General features: G+C 42.4%; 1 protein-coding gene across 7 annotated transcripts in view; it reads left to right on the top strand.

The window, feature by feature from the left end:
* Nucleotides 1–14,447, top strand: part of SNCAIP (synuclein alpha interacting protein) — a 134,125-nt gene extending 119,678 nt beyond the window's left edge. For 6 of the 7 annotated variants that reach the window (XM_075931950.1, XM_075931945.1, XM_075931948.1 and 3 more), the window contains 4 exons: nt 2,567–2,659; nt 5,190–6,237; nt 9,463–9,533; nt 13,852–14,447. In XM_075931950.1, the coding sequence (XP_075788065.1) occupies nt 2,567–2,659; nt 5,190–6,237; nt 9,463–9,533; nt 13,852–13,936 (1,297 nt within the window). In that variant the 3' untranslated portion in view covers nt 13,937–14,447. The remainder of the gene's footprint in view (nt 1–2,566; nt 2,660–5,189; nt 6,238–9,462; nt 9,534–13,851) is intronic. The other variant, XM_075931951.1, reaches the window with a different exon arrangement.
* The last annotated feature ends 2,510 nt before the right edge of the window (nt 14,448–16,957 follow it).

Raw genomic sequence — 16,957 nt, 5'->3', positions numbered from 1 at the left:
TTGCCTCTGTCTTAACGGACAAGGTCAGCACCCAGACAAATGCACTAGGCAATGCAGTATGGGAAGGAGGTTGACAGTCCTTGGTGGGGAAAGAACAACTTAGGAACTATTTAGAAAAACTAAACATACACAAATCCATGGGCCCGGATTTAATGCATCCGAGGGACTGAGGGAGTTGGCAAATGTCATTGCGGAGCCTTTGGCCATTATCTTTGAAAACTTGCGGAGATCGAGAGAGATCCTGGATGATTGGAAAAAGGCAAATGTGGTTCCCATCTTTAAAAAGGGGAAGAAGGACGATCCAGGGAACTACAAACCAGTCAGCCTTACCTCAGACCCCGGAAAAATCATGGTGGGGATCCTCAAGGAATCCATTTTGAAGCACTAGGAAGAGGGGAAAGTGATCAGGAATAGTCAACATGGATTCATGAAGGACAAGTCGTACCTGACCAATCTGATTAGCTCCTTTGATGAGGTAAATGGCTCTGTGGAAAGTCAGTGGATGTGATATACCTTGACGTTAGCAAAACTTTTTATACGGTCTCCCACAATATTCTTTCCAGCAAGTTAAGGGAGTATGGATTGGATAAATGGACTGTAAGATAGATAGAAAGCTGGCTAGACTGTTAGGTAGTGATCAATGGCTCGATGTCAGGTTGGTGGTCAGTTTCTAGCAGAGTGCCCCAAGAATCTGTTTTTGGACCAGTCAACATCTTTATTAATGACCTGGATGAGGGGATGGATTGCACCCTCAGCAAGTTTGCAGATGACACTAAGCTATGGGGAGAGGTAGATAAGTTGGAGGTCAGGGATAGGATCCAGAGTGACCTGGACAGATTAGAGGATTGGGCCAAAAGGTTCAACAAGGACAAGTGTAGAGTCCTGCAGTTGGGACGGAAGAATCCCAAGCATTGTTACAGGCTTGGGACCAAATGGCTAAGTAGCAGTTCTGCAGAAAAGGACCTGGGGATTTCAGTGGATGAGAAGCTGGATATGAGTCAACAGTGTGTCCTTGTAGCCAAGAAAGCTAATGGCATATTAGGGTGCATTAGGAGGAGAATTGCCAGTAGATCCAGAGAAGTGATTATTCCCCTTTATTCAGCTTTGGTGTGGCCACATCTGGTATATTGTGTCCAGTTCTGGGCCCTCGACTATAGAAAGGATGTGGACGCATTGGAAAGGGTTCAGCGGAGGGCAACCAAAATGATTAGGGGAGTGGAGCGCATGACCTATGAGGGGAGACCTGAGGGATTTGTGTTTGTTTAGTCTGCAGAAGAGAAGAGGTTCCAAAGGGATGGAGGGAGGTTCCAAAGAGGATGGAGAAAGGCTGTTCACAGTAGTGTCATATGGCAGAACAAGGGTCATAAGTTACAGGTCTAGGTCTAGGTAAGCTATTAGGAAAAACTATTTCACTAGGAGGATGGTGAAGCACTGGATTGGGTTACCTGGGGAGGTGGTGGAATCTCCATCCCTAGAGGTGTTTAAGTCTTGGCTCGACAAAGCCCAGGCTGGGTTGATTTAGTTGGGATTGGTCCTGCCTTGGGCAGGGGGCTGGACTTGATGACCTTCTGAGGTCTCTTCCAGCTCTATGATTCTATGATAATAGTTGCATCTCTCAGCTTCAGCAAACTGCACATTAAAATTTTAAACTTGCAGCTTACAGCAGTCACTACTACAGGTTGGACCTCGCTGGTCTGGCACCCTCAAGACCTGACTGGTCCTGAACGAGGGGATTTGCCAGAACAGGGAAGGTCCCTCCACTTGTGGCCATGCTGCCACCAGACTAGGGCTCCACCCTGCCCCTGCTGCTGCCTCAGCCCCCCTGGGGCTCTCCCTGATCCAGCTGCTTCCGGGGCCGGAGCACCACAGCTAGAGCTCCTCAGCCAAGGTAGAGCTCTGCAGCCACTTGGCTGGGGCCAGAGCTCTGCATCCGGGGTGGAGGGTTAGGGCTGGAGCTCCACGGTCTGGACCAGAGCTCCCTGGCTGAGGCTGGGGCTAGAGTTCCTTGGCTGCTGGAACCAGAATGCAGCCGGAGCGCCATGGCCAGAGATGGGGCCAGAGGTGCATGGCCGCAGGTAAGTTAGAGCTCCCCAGCCTCTGGGACCAGGGAGCTCTGCTAGGGCCAGAACTCTCCACCACGTCCTCTCCCCTTCTCCCCCCCTCCCCCGTCTGTCTCTCTCTTGGCTCCCAGCTGCATCGCCAGTGCCCTGAACCAGACCTCCCTCTTCCTGCGCTCTGTGGTCCAGGGACATCCGTGGTCCATGCCAGACCACAGATGTTGCTGGACCAGGGAGTCCTGATTAAGGGAGGTACAACCTGTAGTAATAAATAATGTATATTAACTAGGCAGCTTTCAGAAGGTGCTATCCAGTGATCGCAGGTATTAGAAGCAATTTACAGGAGCACAGAATCTCTTTGTCCATGTTAATATTTTTATATGCTCTTTATTTGTATCTTCAGTTACAGATGAACAGAGCCTTTCTTCTGAATGAGATGTTGAATGAGTGGTGTCATTTATTCTCATGTATAGAAAAAATGGATTTGATGGTTTAATTTTCCTTTGCAGGCAAACGGTAGAACGTGTAACATTACAGAATCAACTCCAGCAGCTTTTAGAAGCCCAGAGATCAGAGGGCAAATCACTACCAACATCCCCAAGGTAACAGAATTTATAGGAGTGGAATTCTAAAGTAGTGTAACTTGGAGCCTTTTTATTGTATAACTTTTATCATGAGGGGTCATGGTATGTCTAATCATTCACACATTAAAAATAGTAAAACATCTGCTAAAACTAAATACATTTATTTCACTGTTAATATAAAGTTCACATATTTTAAGTTGTCATATTGTAATGAGGTGTAAATATTGGACGGTCTTAGAAAAAGGTAAGCAGAACTAATCATGCCTTTTCCTCACCAGTGTAAAATCTGATTTATTGTGGAAGCAGAGTACATTTTGTATAAGATGAATCACAGCTAACACTGGAAACACTTGGCAAAATTGTAAAGCTTCACTTTATGTGATCCATTGTAACCTCTTGCTGGCTATAATTCATAAAACCAGTTGCTAACAAAACAAGCGTGTAGACTAATATGGCTCCTCACACTCATCATGTGTTTTGCCAACCCTAGTTAGTGTAAAAAAGCCACAGAACCAGAAACATATAATTTAGTAGATCAACGCCTTTCGCTAGAATAGTTCGCTTGACATTAATTGAATAGCACTACGGAGGAAGGAGACAAACTGGGAGCATGCAGGCTGTTTTATGTTTCCAGCCCTGCCACAGACTTCTTATGTGTTTTTGGCCAAGCCAATTATATCCTGACCTGCAAAACCTTATGTGCTTACCTCTAATTAGTTGTCAGTCCAGTTGACTTCAGTGGGACTGTAAAAGGAAGCAAAGTAACACGCATACTTAAAATATATGCAGGTTCTTCCCTTAATCTTTCTCGCTCAATGTCTTTATCTGTAAAACTGAGATTATACATAACAGGAGTATTATGGAGCTAACTAAAATCAATTGACCTCAGTGGTTTTAGGATTAAACCCTTAGAGCACTATTTATGCAGCATCTAGTACATTACAGGAAACAAATAGCAATCTTTAGTATCTGTAAAGTACACTGGACAGGGAATTATAGAAGTGCAAATCATTATTATATATATTATTTTCTGAAGTAGAAATAGTGCAAATACACCTTCTGAGGATTGCTTGGTTATTATATCTTTTTCAAATGAGAGAGGAAGATAGATGTTCTTCATCACTCACTAATTCTAGCGACTCACCTCTTCTTTATTATGTGGGTTAGGATGAAACACACATTCCAAGAGCCAAGGAAGATCATGAGAACCTAACCCTCTTTCACCCAAATGATAGGAATCTCAATGCTAGACCCAAATACTTATTGCATGCACATTTCTCAGCAGGCCAGAAGCAGCTTTAATTTGTCTATTTCACTTATTACTATATATAGTCCCAGTCAAAAAATTCTTAATTATGATGAAGTGATAAATAATAGTATACTAATTTAGTACAACCACATTAGAAATATGATTAAAGCTACAGTTGTTTGAAAAGGAAACATTCACTCCCACCCTGCCTCAAATTAACCATAGCTGTGTCCTTTTGCATCTAGCTGTAAGTAAAAGCAGGGTGCTGTGTGGTTTGTAATTAGGATATGGAGTTTGTGGACCCTAACCCATTCCTCTGGGAAGGGGCTCTGTAACCTAAATCCCGTGCAAGCCAGACTTAAAGTAGCATTTCTGCACTTTCCAGTATTTGGATTCATTTTATTAGTTTAATGTCCTAATAATGTTGAACTTCATGTATACTTACATCCTTTTCAGTATTCTAATTATAAGTGAAGGGGGATGACTGGCCCTAGCTTTTTATGTAGTCTTACATGGTATATTATTAGTGGTGGGTGAAATCTAATATGTGTGAAATGCACCCAGAGCTAACATAAGGGCTATGTCTACACTGCTTCCTCTTGCACAAAAAATATGCAAATGAGGCAGAGCATGGCATATCACCATGCCTCATCTGCATAATTAATCCATTTTTGCGCAAAAAAAAACCCCTCTTGTGCAAGAGCCATTCTTCCTCTTTTTTTCAGGAAGAACAACTCTTGCGCAAAAGCCTCTTGCGCAAAAACGGAGCCTCATTAATTATGTAATTGAGGCACAGCGATATTCCACGCTTTGCCTCATTTGCATATTTTTTGCACAAGAGGGGGCAGTGTAGAAATAGCCAAGGTGTGTTTGTGGTAACTAGAACAAACTGTCCTTTTATTATGAGCAAACAGAGAAGAGAAGTGACTTTTTACCTTTTTGAAAAATGTGTATGACCTATAACTGAAAAAAATAAATATTTCTTTCAACTTTTTTTTGTCAAACTCTTTTTGGAATTCAAGTATCCATACACAATTTCAGGCTGTAAAGGCTTTTATTTGTGAAAGTTAGGAAAGAAAGGAAGTCAAAATCTAATTTGCTATGGAAACAGAGCCCTCATTGTGGAGTCACTGCAGTTACTCCATAATTATACATTCTACATGGACAAAGATCAAGGGTTAAAGAATGGCAGTGTGCTCAGACAGACTTGCTCTGGAAATGGCAGCACTGAATTTTATATCTATACATATTGGACTGTGGCATCCTGTATTGAACATTTTGTTCTTTTTTTCTTTTAAGTTCACCATTGTCCCCTGCTTCTGGCAAATCTCAGTGGAAACCCTCTGGTGCAGATGATTTGTCTCTGCCCAAAAGAAAATTAAATACCCAAGATGGGATTCAGATTCTTGGTGGCATGGGAACTTCCAGCTGTACTCAATCCAAGACGAAAGATGAGGACTCAGATAAAATCCTGCGCCAATTATTGGGAAAAGAACTCTCTGAGAATGTCTGTATGCAGGAGAAACTTACGTTGGAATTTCATGATTCCTCCAAGAATGTGAAGAAGATTCTACCAGAGAAAAGGGAGCTGAAGTTAGCCAGACTGAGGCATCTTATGCAGAGATCCCTCAGCGAGTCTGATACAGACTCAAATAATTCTGAGGATCTGAAGAATACTCCTGTGAAAAGAACAGACAAACCTAGGCCACAACCCATAGTAGAAGGTGTTGAAAATACTGAGAATTTGCATCTGATGATTAAGAAACACACTTCGGCAGCAGGGCGCAGGTTTCCTTTTGGCATTAGGGCTTCCAAATCTCTGGATGGCCACAGCGCATCTCCCTCTTCAGAGAGCAGCGATCCTGATAACGAATCCCAGTATCAATCTGGTATTGCTTCTCAGAGCCAAGTTTCTGCAGATACCTCTCAGTCCAGCACTGACAGTGTCGCTGTTCAAAAGGTTGCTACTAGTCCTAAGAGCGCCCTCAAATCTCCCTCTTCAAAACGCAGAACCTCCCAGAATTTAAAACTCCGAGTGACCTTTGAGGAGCCCATAGTGCAGATGGAGCAAACAGAGACTGAACTTAATGAGGAAAAAGACAAAGACCGGGGCAAAGGGCCTCCGCGGGCTCCAGCCAACGCTGAACCTGGCGATCAGCTGAAAAGGCCGTTTGGAACATTGAGATCTATAATGGAGACTCTGAGTGGGAACCAGAACAACAATAACAACTGTCAAACAGCAAACCTGATAAAAACCTCATCAACACTGCCCTTTACCTCATTAGGAAGAAAGGCTGCGGACAGCAAAGGAAATCCAGTAGCTCCTACTAAAGGAAAACATAAGACAGTGAGTACTTTCAGGGTGTGGGGAAGGAAGCCTTTTTACCCCTTCTCACTTCTTTTCCTTTTTAAGTAATGAACAATTTCTTTTTTATTAAGAATGACAACCTCGTGTTCTTCCCTCCCCATAACCATAACAATATGCTCTGCTTAACTGGTAAAAAGAAATGCAGGCTGCAGATCATAGTTGGCTTTTATTTGAAGATTTAAGGAAAGAGGATGAATTGCTGAGGGTGAAATTCCCCCCTGTGCAGAGAGTCAATACAAAATCTAGGAACCGTTTAAGTCCACAAGTGCTCTTAATTGATGCATTGGCTCTGTGCTCTTCAGAGGCGAATCTCACCCAGAATAAATTTTTAAGCTTAATTTTTAAACTTATTGTGGGTGACGGGTGATAGTGAGACCTTTAACTTAAAAACCTTTGGATTTTGAAGGTATAAATACATTCAGGGACACCCCAATATTATAGATCTGGTTACCTACAGTGACAGGATTGAGTGGGTGCCAGAAAATAATGTAAATATTCCCTCTTCCTGCTGCTGCTGCCTGTCTCTGCCTCTCTCTACACCAGTGGTATGCAAACTTTTTTCCACCACAGCCCTCGGCCAGCCAGATCTAAGCGCCGCGTGGCCGCCAACAGCCAGGCCCAACTCCTGGCCGGCTGGATCTTAGCACCACGACCCACCAGGAAGACATCCACGACCCCCTTGGGGGTCGAGACCCATGGGTTGCCCACCACTGCTCTACACTATAGTGATCCCTCTGAGCAGCCACTGCTCAGTGAACTCCTCACACCCTCCCGCTGTAACCTTCTTTCCCCTACACTCCCTCCTCTTCATACCAGAGCAGCTGATGAGTGCCATTGTGTCAGAGTGAGCTGAGCCATAATCACTGCATGTGGCCTGGATACCCAAATATGTGCCCCTCCTGAGATGACCAGGGGAAAGAAGGATGTGTCTGTTCAGAAACCACCTCCCTTGTTTGAAGGAGGGAGAAAGAATTCCTCCTGGAGTAGGGAAAGAAAGAAATGTATATGTGGTTGCAGTTTGAATGCACTTTGTATGTGCAGGTGATGGCTTAAAGGAGCAACAGGCATGTCTGGCAAGGAAGAGAATAGAATGTGTGAGTGACAGGACATGGTGGAGCACTGAACATTAGGGATGTTAGATATTGTATAATTGAATAGTTGTGCAACCATATGAAATTTTAGTGATTACATGACTATTTGCTAGTCCCTGGCAGCAGAGCCGGTAGCTAGTGTGCTCTGGCCCCATTCCCGGGGAGCCCCCTGCACCCTGTGCTGCTGCCTCTCTAAGAGGCAGCAGTGCAGGGCGGCAGGCAGGAGCTGGTCCATGAAGGGAGCCGGCTTAAAAACCAGCTCCCTGCACAGTCCAGCTGCCCTGTGCTGCTGCCTCTGATACAGAGGCAGCAGTGTGGGGTGGCAGCAGCCCCTGTCCATGGAGGGTCCAAGCTCCCCATGGACAGAGGCCAGATGTGGAACAGCCTATGTCCATAAGGAGCTTGGACTCCCACATAGATGGAAGCTGGTTCACAGCAGCCTCCCCTGCCCTCCCTCCGCACTGCTGCCTCTAATAGAGGCAACAGCACAGGGTTGGGGGAGCAGGCAGCACTGCAGAGCTGGTTTTGGGAGGAAACTGGCTTTTAAGCTTGGTCCTCCCCAGCACTGGCTCCTGCCTGTCTGCCCCCACTGCCTCTGTAGGAGGCAGCAAGAGGGGGCGGCAGGTCCGTGGGAGCCGATACATGTGGGGAGTTGGCTTGAAAGCCAGCTCCCCCTGCATATCAGCTCCAACCTGCCCCCTTCAACCTCCACGCTGCTGACTCTATCAGAGACAACAGCATGAGGATGGGGGGCAGGCAGATCTGGTGAGAATCCGATTTAAAAGCAGTTCCTAATGGGCACCAGCTCCCAATCCCCCCCTTGCTGCCAGCAAGATGGGAGGAGGTGTGTGTAGTCAATAGGATTAACCAGTATGTCCAGGCTTATCGGTTAATCGTTTACTCGATTATACACTAACATCCCTATTGAGTACAAGTGATGAGTCAGGGTCTCTTGGGTTGAGAAGGACAAGAGATAAGGGATGAATGGGTGATGAGAAAAGGATGAAGGAACTGAAGAGGAAAACATCAGAAAACAAGGGAGAAAAATGGAGGAACTATGTACCTTAGAAAAATATAATTTAATGGAAAAAGAGGAGGAAAAGATGCATACAAATATACAGTCAGTGAAAACTAGTGAATAAAGGAAAGAATAAAGCAAAAGCAAAAATAAAAAGCAATCTCATAAGAGATTACATGTTACTCTATTATTAATAGACCATGTAGTGCCAAAACATTAAATGAAAATTTAAAAATGTAAATTAAAGAGGATAGGTTAGAGGGAGAGGAGTGGGTACTCTTAATTCTATTTGCTCAGAACTATTACACTAAATTAAAGATTTCAGATTTGGGCCTTCAAATAGCTTGTAGATTGTCATAACTTTAATAGTTGGACTGCCATTGAAATACAGAAGTGATTTATACCATCAGAGTGAAATTTTTCAAAAATATGGATTCAGATATTAGAGAGAGAGAATTGTCTTCAAAAATATTCTGGCAGAAAAAGAGACCGTATGGGTGAGGCAATATCTTTTACTGAACCAACTTTTTTGGTGAAAAAGACAAGCTTTCGTGCTTGCCTTCTCTTTCACCAACAGAAGTTGGTCCAGTAAAAGATACTGTCTCACCCATCTTCTAATATTCTGGGATCAAGACAGCTACAACACTGCAAACTGACAGTAAGTGGTATCATAAATAGTTTACTTTGCTCACTTAGGAAGATTAAACAGTTGAGAAGGAAATTCTAATGCTATCAATCATTACTTGCAGTATTGACACTTGCTCTATATAGAATCCTAGGACTGAAGGGACCTTGAGAGGTCACCCTGTTAAATGTCAGATGTCACATTTGCATGTTATCTTTGTCAAACACCAAACTCATCTGGAAATGTTATTTCACAATGGCTCAGAAATACATCACAGCAATGGGCTTTCTCTGCTTTAAAAAAAGTAACAGCTTAATAATGTTTTAAAATATATTTTTTTAAAGTCTTCACTGTTAAAATGCTCCTGTAACCTTTTGGCTGCACAATTACTATAAATGTGTCTGTGTGAACTATGCATGTGATAAGCTCATTGCATGTTTTCAACTGACTTATATATTGCACTTCCCTAGGGGCCTTACTCCAGCTACACCAATCTTTCCTCTAGCATGCTGATTGAAGAACATCTATATAACTATGCATGGTATGTGCTGATGCAGAGTGAATTGTTTGGCTTCATTATTGTTGCTTTTTCCCCCTAATTGCATGTGCTTGTTAAAATAATTCACAGCGGAGATAAATGAAGTGATTGGTGCCAGGGATAAAAAACTAGGGCAAATATTTGATTTCCTTAAAAAAATAAAAAAACACACTCTTTTATGATGGACTTCTGCTAATGTCACAGGTGAATTAGCTTAGAGGCTTCAGCTCTGAGCATGCATAAAAGTAGTCGTAGTCATAAATCCACCACACAATTTAGTTCCATTTGGCATAGCACTCGGTCTCTGTTGAATGAAAGTCAAATACCAGATGAGAATGGAAATTAAATTTCCTCTCATGAGCAGGTCAAGTGAACCTCCAGTCATAATCTGAACATAAAGTACTGCGTTCACCCTTCCTTATTCTTTTCACCTGGCCTTGCACTTCAAAAGAAATATATGTTAAAACAAAGTCTCATGATTGTGACCATTTGTTTAATCTTTCTTATTTAAATGTACTGTGTTATGAGATTGTCATGCAGACAGAACAATCTCTCAATAGCCATAAATGAATGCAGCAAAATGCAGCATTTGATAAGATATATGTTTGTTTTAAAAGAAAATATTCCTTAAACTATTCTGTTATTTTGACCTGGTGCTAGCAAATTTAGGGAAAGCTTGAAAGTAATCTTTTAACAGTTTAGGAATTTGAATGACTTCAGCAGTTTTTTAGGTCAGGAGATTATATATATATATATATATATATATATATATATATATATGCGCGGGGGTAACTGTCTGTGCCTTACCATCTGAATTGTTCTCACGTATACCCACATTGATTTTTATAGTTCAGACTGGTGGCTCTCAATCTATTCACTATTGTGGGGCTGCATATGCAACTCTCAATATGTTTTCTATGCATCCACACAATATATACTATCTATATGGTCCTGAGGATGTCTTCTAGGCCGTAGCTGTGCGCAGATTGTGTTGCAGTTGTTGAGAGGCCTCTACTGTGAGACTGAGCTGCAGATGTCTCAGAAGGGTGGTCACGTTAGTCTGTATCTGCAAAAACAACAGAGGAGTCCTGTGACACCTTAGAGAACAGATTTATTTGATAAAGTGGGTTTTACCCACGAAAGCTTATGTCCTAATAAATCTGTTATTCTTTAAGGTGCCACAGAACTTTTCATTGTTTGAGCTGCAGATGTTGAACTGCAATTCAAGTCATACCAGATGCTGTTGTTCTCCTTGCTATTTCCTGCATAGTGAATCAGATCACGTTCATACTTCCTGGACCCTCAAGCAGAGAGAGAAACAGGGAACCAGTTTACGGAGAGTGTTTAATTAGCACTGAGTGGGGTTAGAGAGGCAAAGGCAGTGGTATGTGATTTAGAAAAAGGATCTATGGAGTGGGTGGATGGCTCAGTGGGTGGGTGTCTCCCTCTTCCTCTCCTGTCTTCAGGAAGCCAATGTCAACTTGGCTGCATTCACTCAGATTATTCACAAGGGGTAGCATCCAGTGAAGGGGAGAAAGAGCTGAGTAGGGAACAGTATCCTGGCATGAGAGCTGGTTGGGGCAGTGTCTAGCAGAAGAAGGAAGAATGAGGTGTGGATTGATGCTTCGGAAAGGGATGGTTTTGTAGACAAGTCCCCTGTTCACCAAGAGTAAAAGAGAGGAGGTCCCCCAGTTGAGGTGTGTGTTTTTGAGTATATCAGGAGAGTTTCCTGAATTTGAAAAAGGGGCAATTAACCCTACAAGTCAGAAATCAGAAACCAGACCTAAAAGAAGTGTGGTGTTTTTTGTTTGTTTGTTTGTTTTTTAATTAAAAAGCTTCTCGTGATGTTCAAGTCAAACTTTTTTTTTTTTTTTTTTTTTGGTGGTGATTCTCATGATTTTGGAACATTCAAGGTTGGCAAGACTGTTCCTGTCATTCTCCCATTCAGCTGCAACCCTACCTCCTAGTGTTGCGTAACCTGTGCAGCTTAATATGTTGGGGGAAAGTATCAGCATCGTTCCCATTACAAATGTTTTCTGAACAGAGTCTGATTTTTCCCCCTCTGGAATGTGTTGGAAGACTGTAATTCTGATTGAAACATCGTACAGATGCTTCTCAAAAAAGAACCACCCTTCAGATAGGGTGCTCCCTCTGCCTTTATAACCTTTTGCAGCTCCCTTTGGTTCCAAACAGTGAACCAGAGCCAATGGGAGCTGCAAGGCTCTGTGGCTGCAGAGCTGTGAAATAAACAAACCAGCACAGCCAGTTAGCTGGTTTTCAGTGTGGATCCACGGACCACTTTGAGAAACAGTGCTGTTGTTATAATCTCTGGCTTATCTGTCTGGACATCTCAAATTCATTCTAACTCTAACCTATGCCTATGTAATTTGTTTTAGCAAATGGTGAATAATTATTTGAGATAGACTTGGAATCAACTAACATCCCCATCCAACTCCAACTTTAAAAAATCTCCTCTGTGTCAGGGGTTCAGCTTGTGGTTTGCTTTTCCAAGTTGCTCACAGCTTGATGGTGAAGAAATTATTAAAATTTCCAGGGCCGTTATAAAATTAGATTCACCCTTTCTCTGAATATCTGAAGAGAGATTTCAATGTGGAGGGTTATTTTTTTTCTCTTTGAAAGGACTGGTTCACTTTTTATTTATTATAAGTCCAAACAAATGTTTGCAATTACTTGTGTCTTAGATGCCAATGAACTGTTCACTTCCCACAGTTTTTCATTTGAAATCTGTAATGCATTAAAGTGAGCACTGGTTCAGCTTATCAGTAGGAAGCTCTGTGTTAGCTGCTAGCCATCAGCAATTAGAAGTACTTTGTTTGGCTGTGCTAGTGCATTATAGAGAATCCACCATCATAGTGTCCCTGGTTATTAAATAGACCACCCTTTTAAAATTACAAATGCATAATAAAAATAGACATTGGCACCATGAAATCCAGTGACCACTAATTAACTATATTTAGTTATATTTCCTAAGCATAAAGTGACTGAAGATAAGTTATGGCCATTCATCAGTGACTGCCCTGTAAGTGCCCCCATAGTGCACTAGTCTCATGGCACAGTGGTAATCATCTCTACCACCAGCCAGGGGACCAATGGTAGAAACTTGTTATGCAAATCTTCCCCTCAGGCTGTCAGGAACTGGGAACAGTAAAGCACTTCCTCCCATCCCTCAACGTGAAGGGATATAAAAACATAGAAAATGGTGCATTGTGCGGCACACTGAGGAGAGGTAGGAATGAATAGTATTTTGCCATTAGTTTGGTGGTCTTCCTCTGGATGACATCTTCCTCTAGCAAAGCTACATCCTTCCCATAGAGCTGCAGCATGGATAGTATTTCAGCCATATGGCTTCTTTTGGGCTCTGCATGGCCGTTCACATGAGAGAAGCTGAGGGATTCAATATATCAGTAGATTCCAGTAGAGTACCCTGGGCATAAAAGTGGCACAGAGCAGTAGTGAGTCATCCCAAAATGTCTTCATTCACATTTGTGATGCACTCTTTAAACTGGTTACATTCTGAATGCTTTGCAGACTGTTGGGGGTCAGTGCTACTGGTAGGTGCTGAGAGAAGTTGAAGAATAGTCTGCCGCAGAAAGATGTTTCTTGTTTTTTCTATTCAAAGCCTATTTTCTGTTGGTATGTCCGGCACAGGCAATGAGGAGGAACTGGCCAGCAGCATTCAAGCAGTGAAAAGAGGCTTTTAAAATTGGTCTCTGATACCCTGTTCCAATCATCTTCACTAGCAGCTCTTAAGAAAGCAGTCATGTCCCATAAGTTCCCTCTGATAATGAAACCAACCACAGGGAGAGTATAGCTACAATGCCCCTATACCAGGCTGACCCCTGACTGCACTCAGCCCTTTGAGGCCACTCTAGCCTGGGTTAAATTAAAGCAGCTGTCTGGCTGCACAGATCTGCAGCAGGATAGAGTTGTGCAAATGTGAGCTTGAAGCCACCTCTTCAGTCATGCACCATTGACCTGTGCTCTGTGAAGTTTGGCTACACACCAGAATCTGACCATCTAGAGTGCCATGAAGGTTATACAGTTGGGGGCCATGTAAGTGAGGGCAGGGTTTTTTGTTTTGTTTTGTTTTGTTTTTGGCTTCTTACTTTTTTGTGCAGCCCCTGTCTGATTTTTCTGTGGGTCATTAGCCCTTGACCCAAAAAAAGTTCCCCACCCTTGCTGTGGAGAAAGGTGCATTCACTACACAAAGCTTGCATTCTGAATAAAATCAGGTAAACAAGACCAAAACCCTCCATATCATGAGTACGATCATAGATAATTATCTTCTCTTTCTCCACAGGCATAATGACATCAATAGGAAAAGTCTGAAATCTTACAGCCAAAAAAATATTGAAGAGCCAGAGCTGCAGGAATTCTTCCTGTAAATCACATCTCATGGTGTCTCATCTGCCTTCAGACATAGCTTGAAATGCCTGAAATAATTTTTTAAGGACACTAGTAGGGGATGTAACTCTCACCAGCAAAACAAGACTGTTAGGATGCCTTAAATTTGTAGCAGATAGCCCATATACAAAATGTTTTTATGCTATATGTGTGTCTGTAACTTGTTTGTAAGAGATTCTGTTCAAAGGCATGGGTGAGCAAAAGTAATGGTTTGGAATTTGCAGTGACACAGGCAACCTCCAGAATGTTCATCTGGCCCCTGAATATGTTTTGTACTTCGTCTATTGCATGGATATACTGTACTATGTCTGTATTTCCCTTTCTCAGTGACATATCCTGTAAAAACTTCAGCCAGGACTCTGCCTGCTGAGCTCCTCAATGAGACCAAGGCAATAGCATTGTTTTTTTGTTGTTGGTTTTTTTTGTCAAGTACGTTTTTGTCTGTTATTTCTATTTTTTGTAAAAAGGAAATAAAAACAGTGTTAATAACAATATGCCCTCTGAGGGTGCCCAGATATTTCTCATTTCACTATTTTGGTGGGAGAGGGGAGGAGTTGGTTGTGGTTTATTTCTTTCTGATACTGGATTTTTGGTTTTAAAGTAAGTATTGAATGATACTTCATCAGTGCAGTTAACAACCACCTACACTTCCATGCAAAGAGTCAAATGTGCAGAGTCAGTTGGGTCTTTGAAAGACAAATTTTGGTAATACAAGTCATACAGGCAGACCTAGAGAAGGGTGTTGTTTTAGTCTCCTGCTCTGCATTGTATACAGTGGCTTTTTTAGTCTGAGAGGGTACGTGTAGACTACATGCCTCTGCCGACAGAGGCATGTAAAATATGCTACCCGACATAGTCAATGAAGCGGGGATTTAAATATCCCCGGCTTCATTAAAATAAAAATGGCTGCTGCGCTGTGCCAGCTCGGCTCAGCTGATCGTCGGCACAGCCCACGAGTCAAGATGCGGATCAGTCGACAAGGGAAGCCTTTGTCGACCACTCCTTTATGCCTCATGAAACGAGGTTTACAGGAGCGCTCGACAAAGGCTTCCCTTGTTGACCGATCCGCGTCTTGACTTGTAGGCTGTGCTGATGATCAGCTGAACCGGCACAGCACGGTGGCCATTTTTATTTTAATGAAGCAGGGGATATTTAAATCCCTACTTTGTTGACTATGTCGGGTAGCCTAATTTACATGCCTCTGTCGGCAGAGACATGTAGTCTAAAACGTACCCTTAGTGTTTAGCAACCTCATGGAAGAAGTGAGTTTTTAGTTTCTCGTTCAGTTCTCTTCTAGATTCCTTATAAATTATCAAACCATTCCATTTGGCACTCCTTGCAGTATATAGTTCTACAGAAGAATAATAAGCAATGGTTAAATGATGCATTTCACCCCTATTTTTCATGAATTGTGCTACGTGGACTAGGTGAGACAGATCTTATTACGACAATAGACTCCAAACAGCATAATAAAATATAGAGATGATTAGCCATAGGTGGTTTCCTGGTAGCAGACAAGCTGCAACACTGAAATCGCACAAATTACCATCACTTACTGTGTGATTTACAGGTAAGATAATGTGAGAAATCTGGGTGTGGCTTAATGGAGCAAAATGGAGTGAGTTTGGATCAGTTTTCCAAAAGTGTTTTATTGTGTAACTCTTAACTGACTTAAGGGAGATAAGTGGCTAACCCCATTTTGCATTGCTTATTGGTTTTCCACAGCAGTTCTGTCATATAAAAAGCTTCAGGGGGTAGCTGAGTTAGTCTGTAACAGGAAAAACTTAAGAAACAACAAATAGTCTAGTAACACCTTAAAGACTAACAAAACATGTAGATGATATCATGAGCTTTTGTGGGCACAACCCACTTCTTCAGATGACAGGAGTGTTAGAAGTCCAGATCCAAAAATAAATAAGAGAAGGAGGGAGGAGGAGGAAGAAGGAAAAAATGGAGGGAAGGAAGAAAAAAAGAGAAAGTGAGTAGATAAGCTTCAGAGGGATAGCTGAGTTAGTCTGTAACAGGAAAAACTAAAAAAAAAATAGTCTAGTAGCACCTTAAAGACTAAATAGTTACAAGAGGCTGATAACCATTAGTTTGCTCTTGGAAAGGAAGATGACCAACACCAGATTCTACACAGACATCAAGAACCATTAGCACTATCATTGTTTGGTTTCTTGGTTTAAGTCATTAACATGTGGAAGATAATGTGCGAGCCATCCGATATCCCAGTTCATACCATTTGCATAAGAATTAAACTTGTAAATGAAATTAAGTTCCAACTCTTCTCTGTGTATTTGGCTTGTGGAATTGGTCTGAAACAAAATGGCGACTTGGAGATCCATTAATGAGTGTCAAGGAAGATTAAAGTGTTCTCCAACACGTTTTCATGTACTGCCTTTTCCGATATCTGATTTGTGTCCATTAATTCTTTCCCATAGACTCTGTCCAGTTTGGCTAATATACAATGCAGTGGGGCATTGTTGGCATTTGATGGCATAGATCACATTAGTGGATGTGCAGTTAAATGAGCCTCTGATTTGGTGGCTGATGTGGTTGGGTCCAATGATGAAATCACTTGTGTAGATGTGTGGACAGAGTTGGCACCGGGGCTGATAGCAGGGATGGGTTCCTGGATGATTATGATGGAGGTGTGTTGAGTGGTTATTGGAAAGAATTTGTTTGAGGTTAGACGGTTGTCTCTAAGGGTATGTCTACACTTGCTCCCTAGTTCGAGCTAGGGATGCAAATGTAGGTGACCAAAATTTCTAATGAAGCAAGGATTTAAATATCCCGCGCTTCAGTAGCATGATCTCGCCAGCACGTTACTCCACTCAACTGCTGATTCAAAGCAGGAAGTGTGCGCTGGGACACGTTAGTTCGAACCAAACCCCTTGGTTCGAACTAACATTACTCCTAATTTTTTGAGGAGTAACGTTAGTTCGAAACAAGAGGTTGTATCTCTTGGTTCGAACCAAGCAAATCCGGTTGTATCTTAGGGC

This window comes from Pelodiscus sinensis, chromosome 6 (assembly GCF_049634645.1).
Source record: "Pelodiscus sinensis isolate JC-2024 chromosome 6, ASM4963464v1, whole genome shotgun sequence".
In the NCBI taxonomy this organism is placed as follows: Eukaryota; Metazoa; Chordata; order Testudines; family Trionychidae; genus Pelodiscus; species Pelodiscus sinensis.
This window is presented reverse-complemented; position numbering and strand designations above follow the sequence as displayed.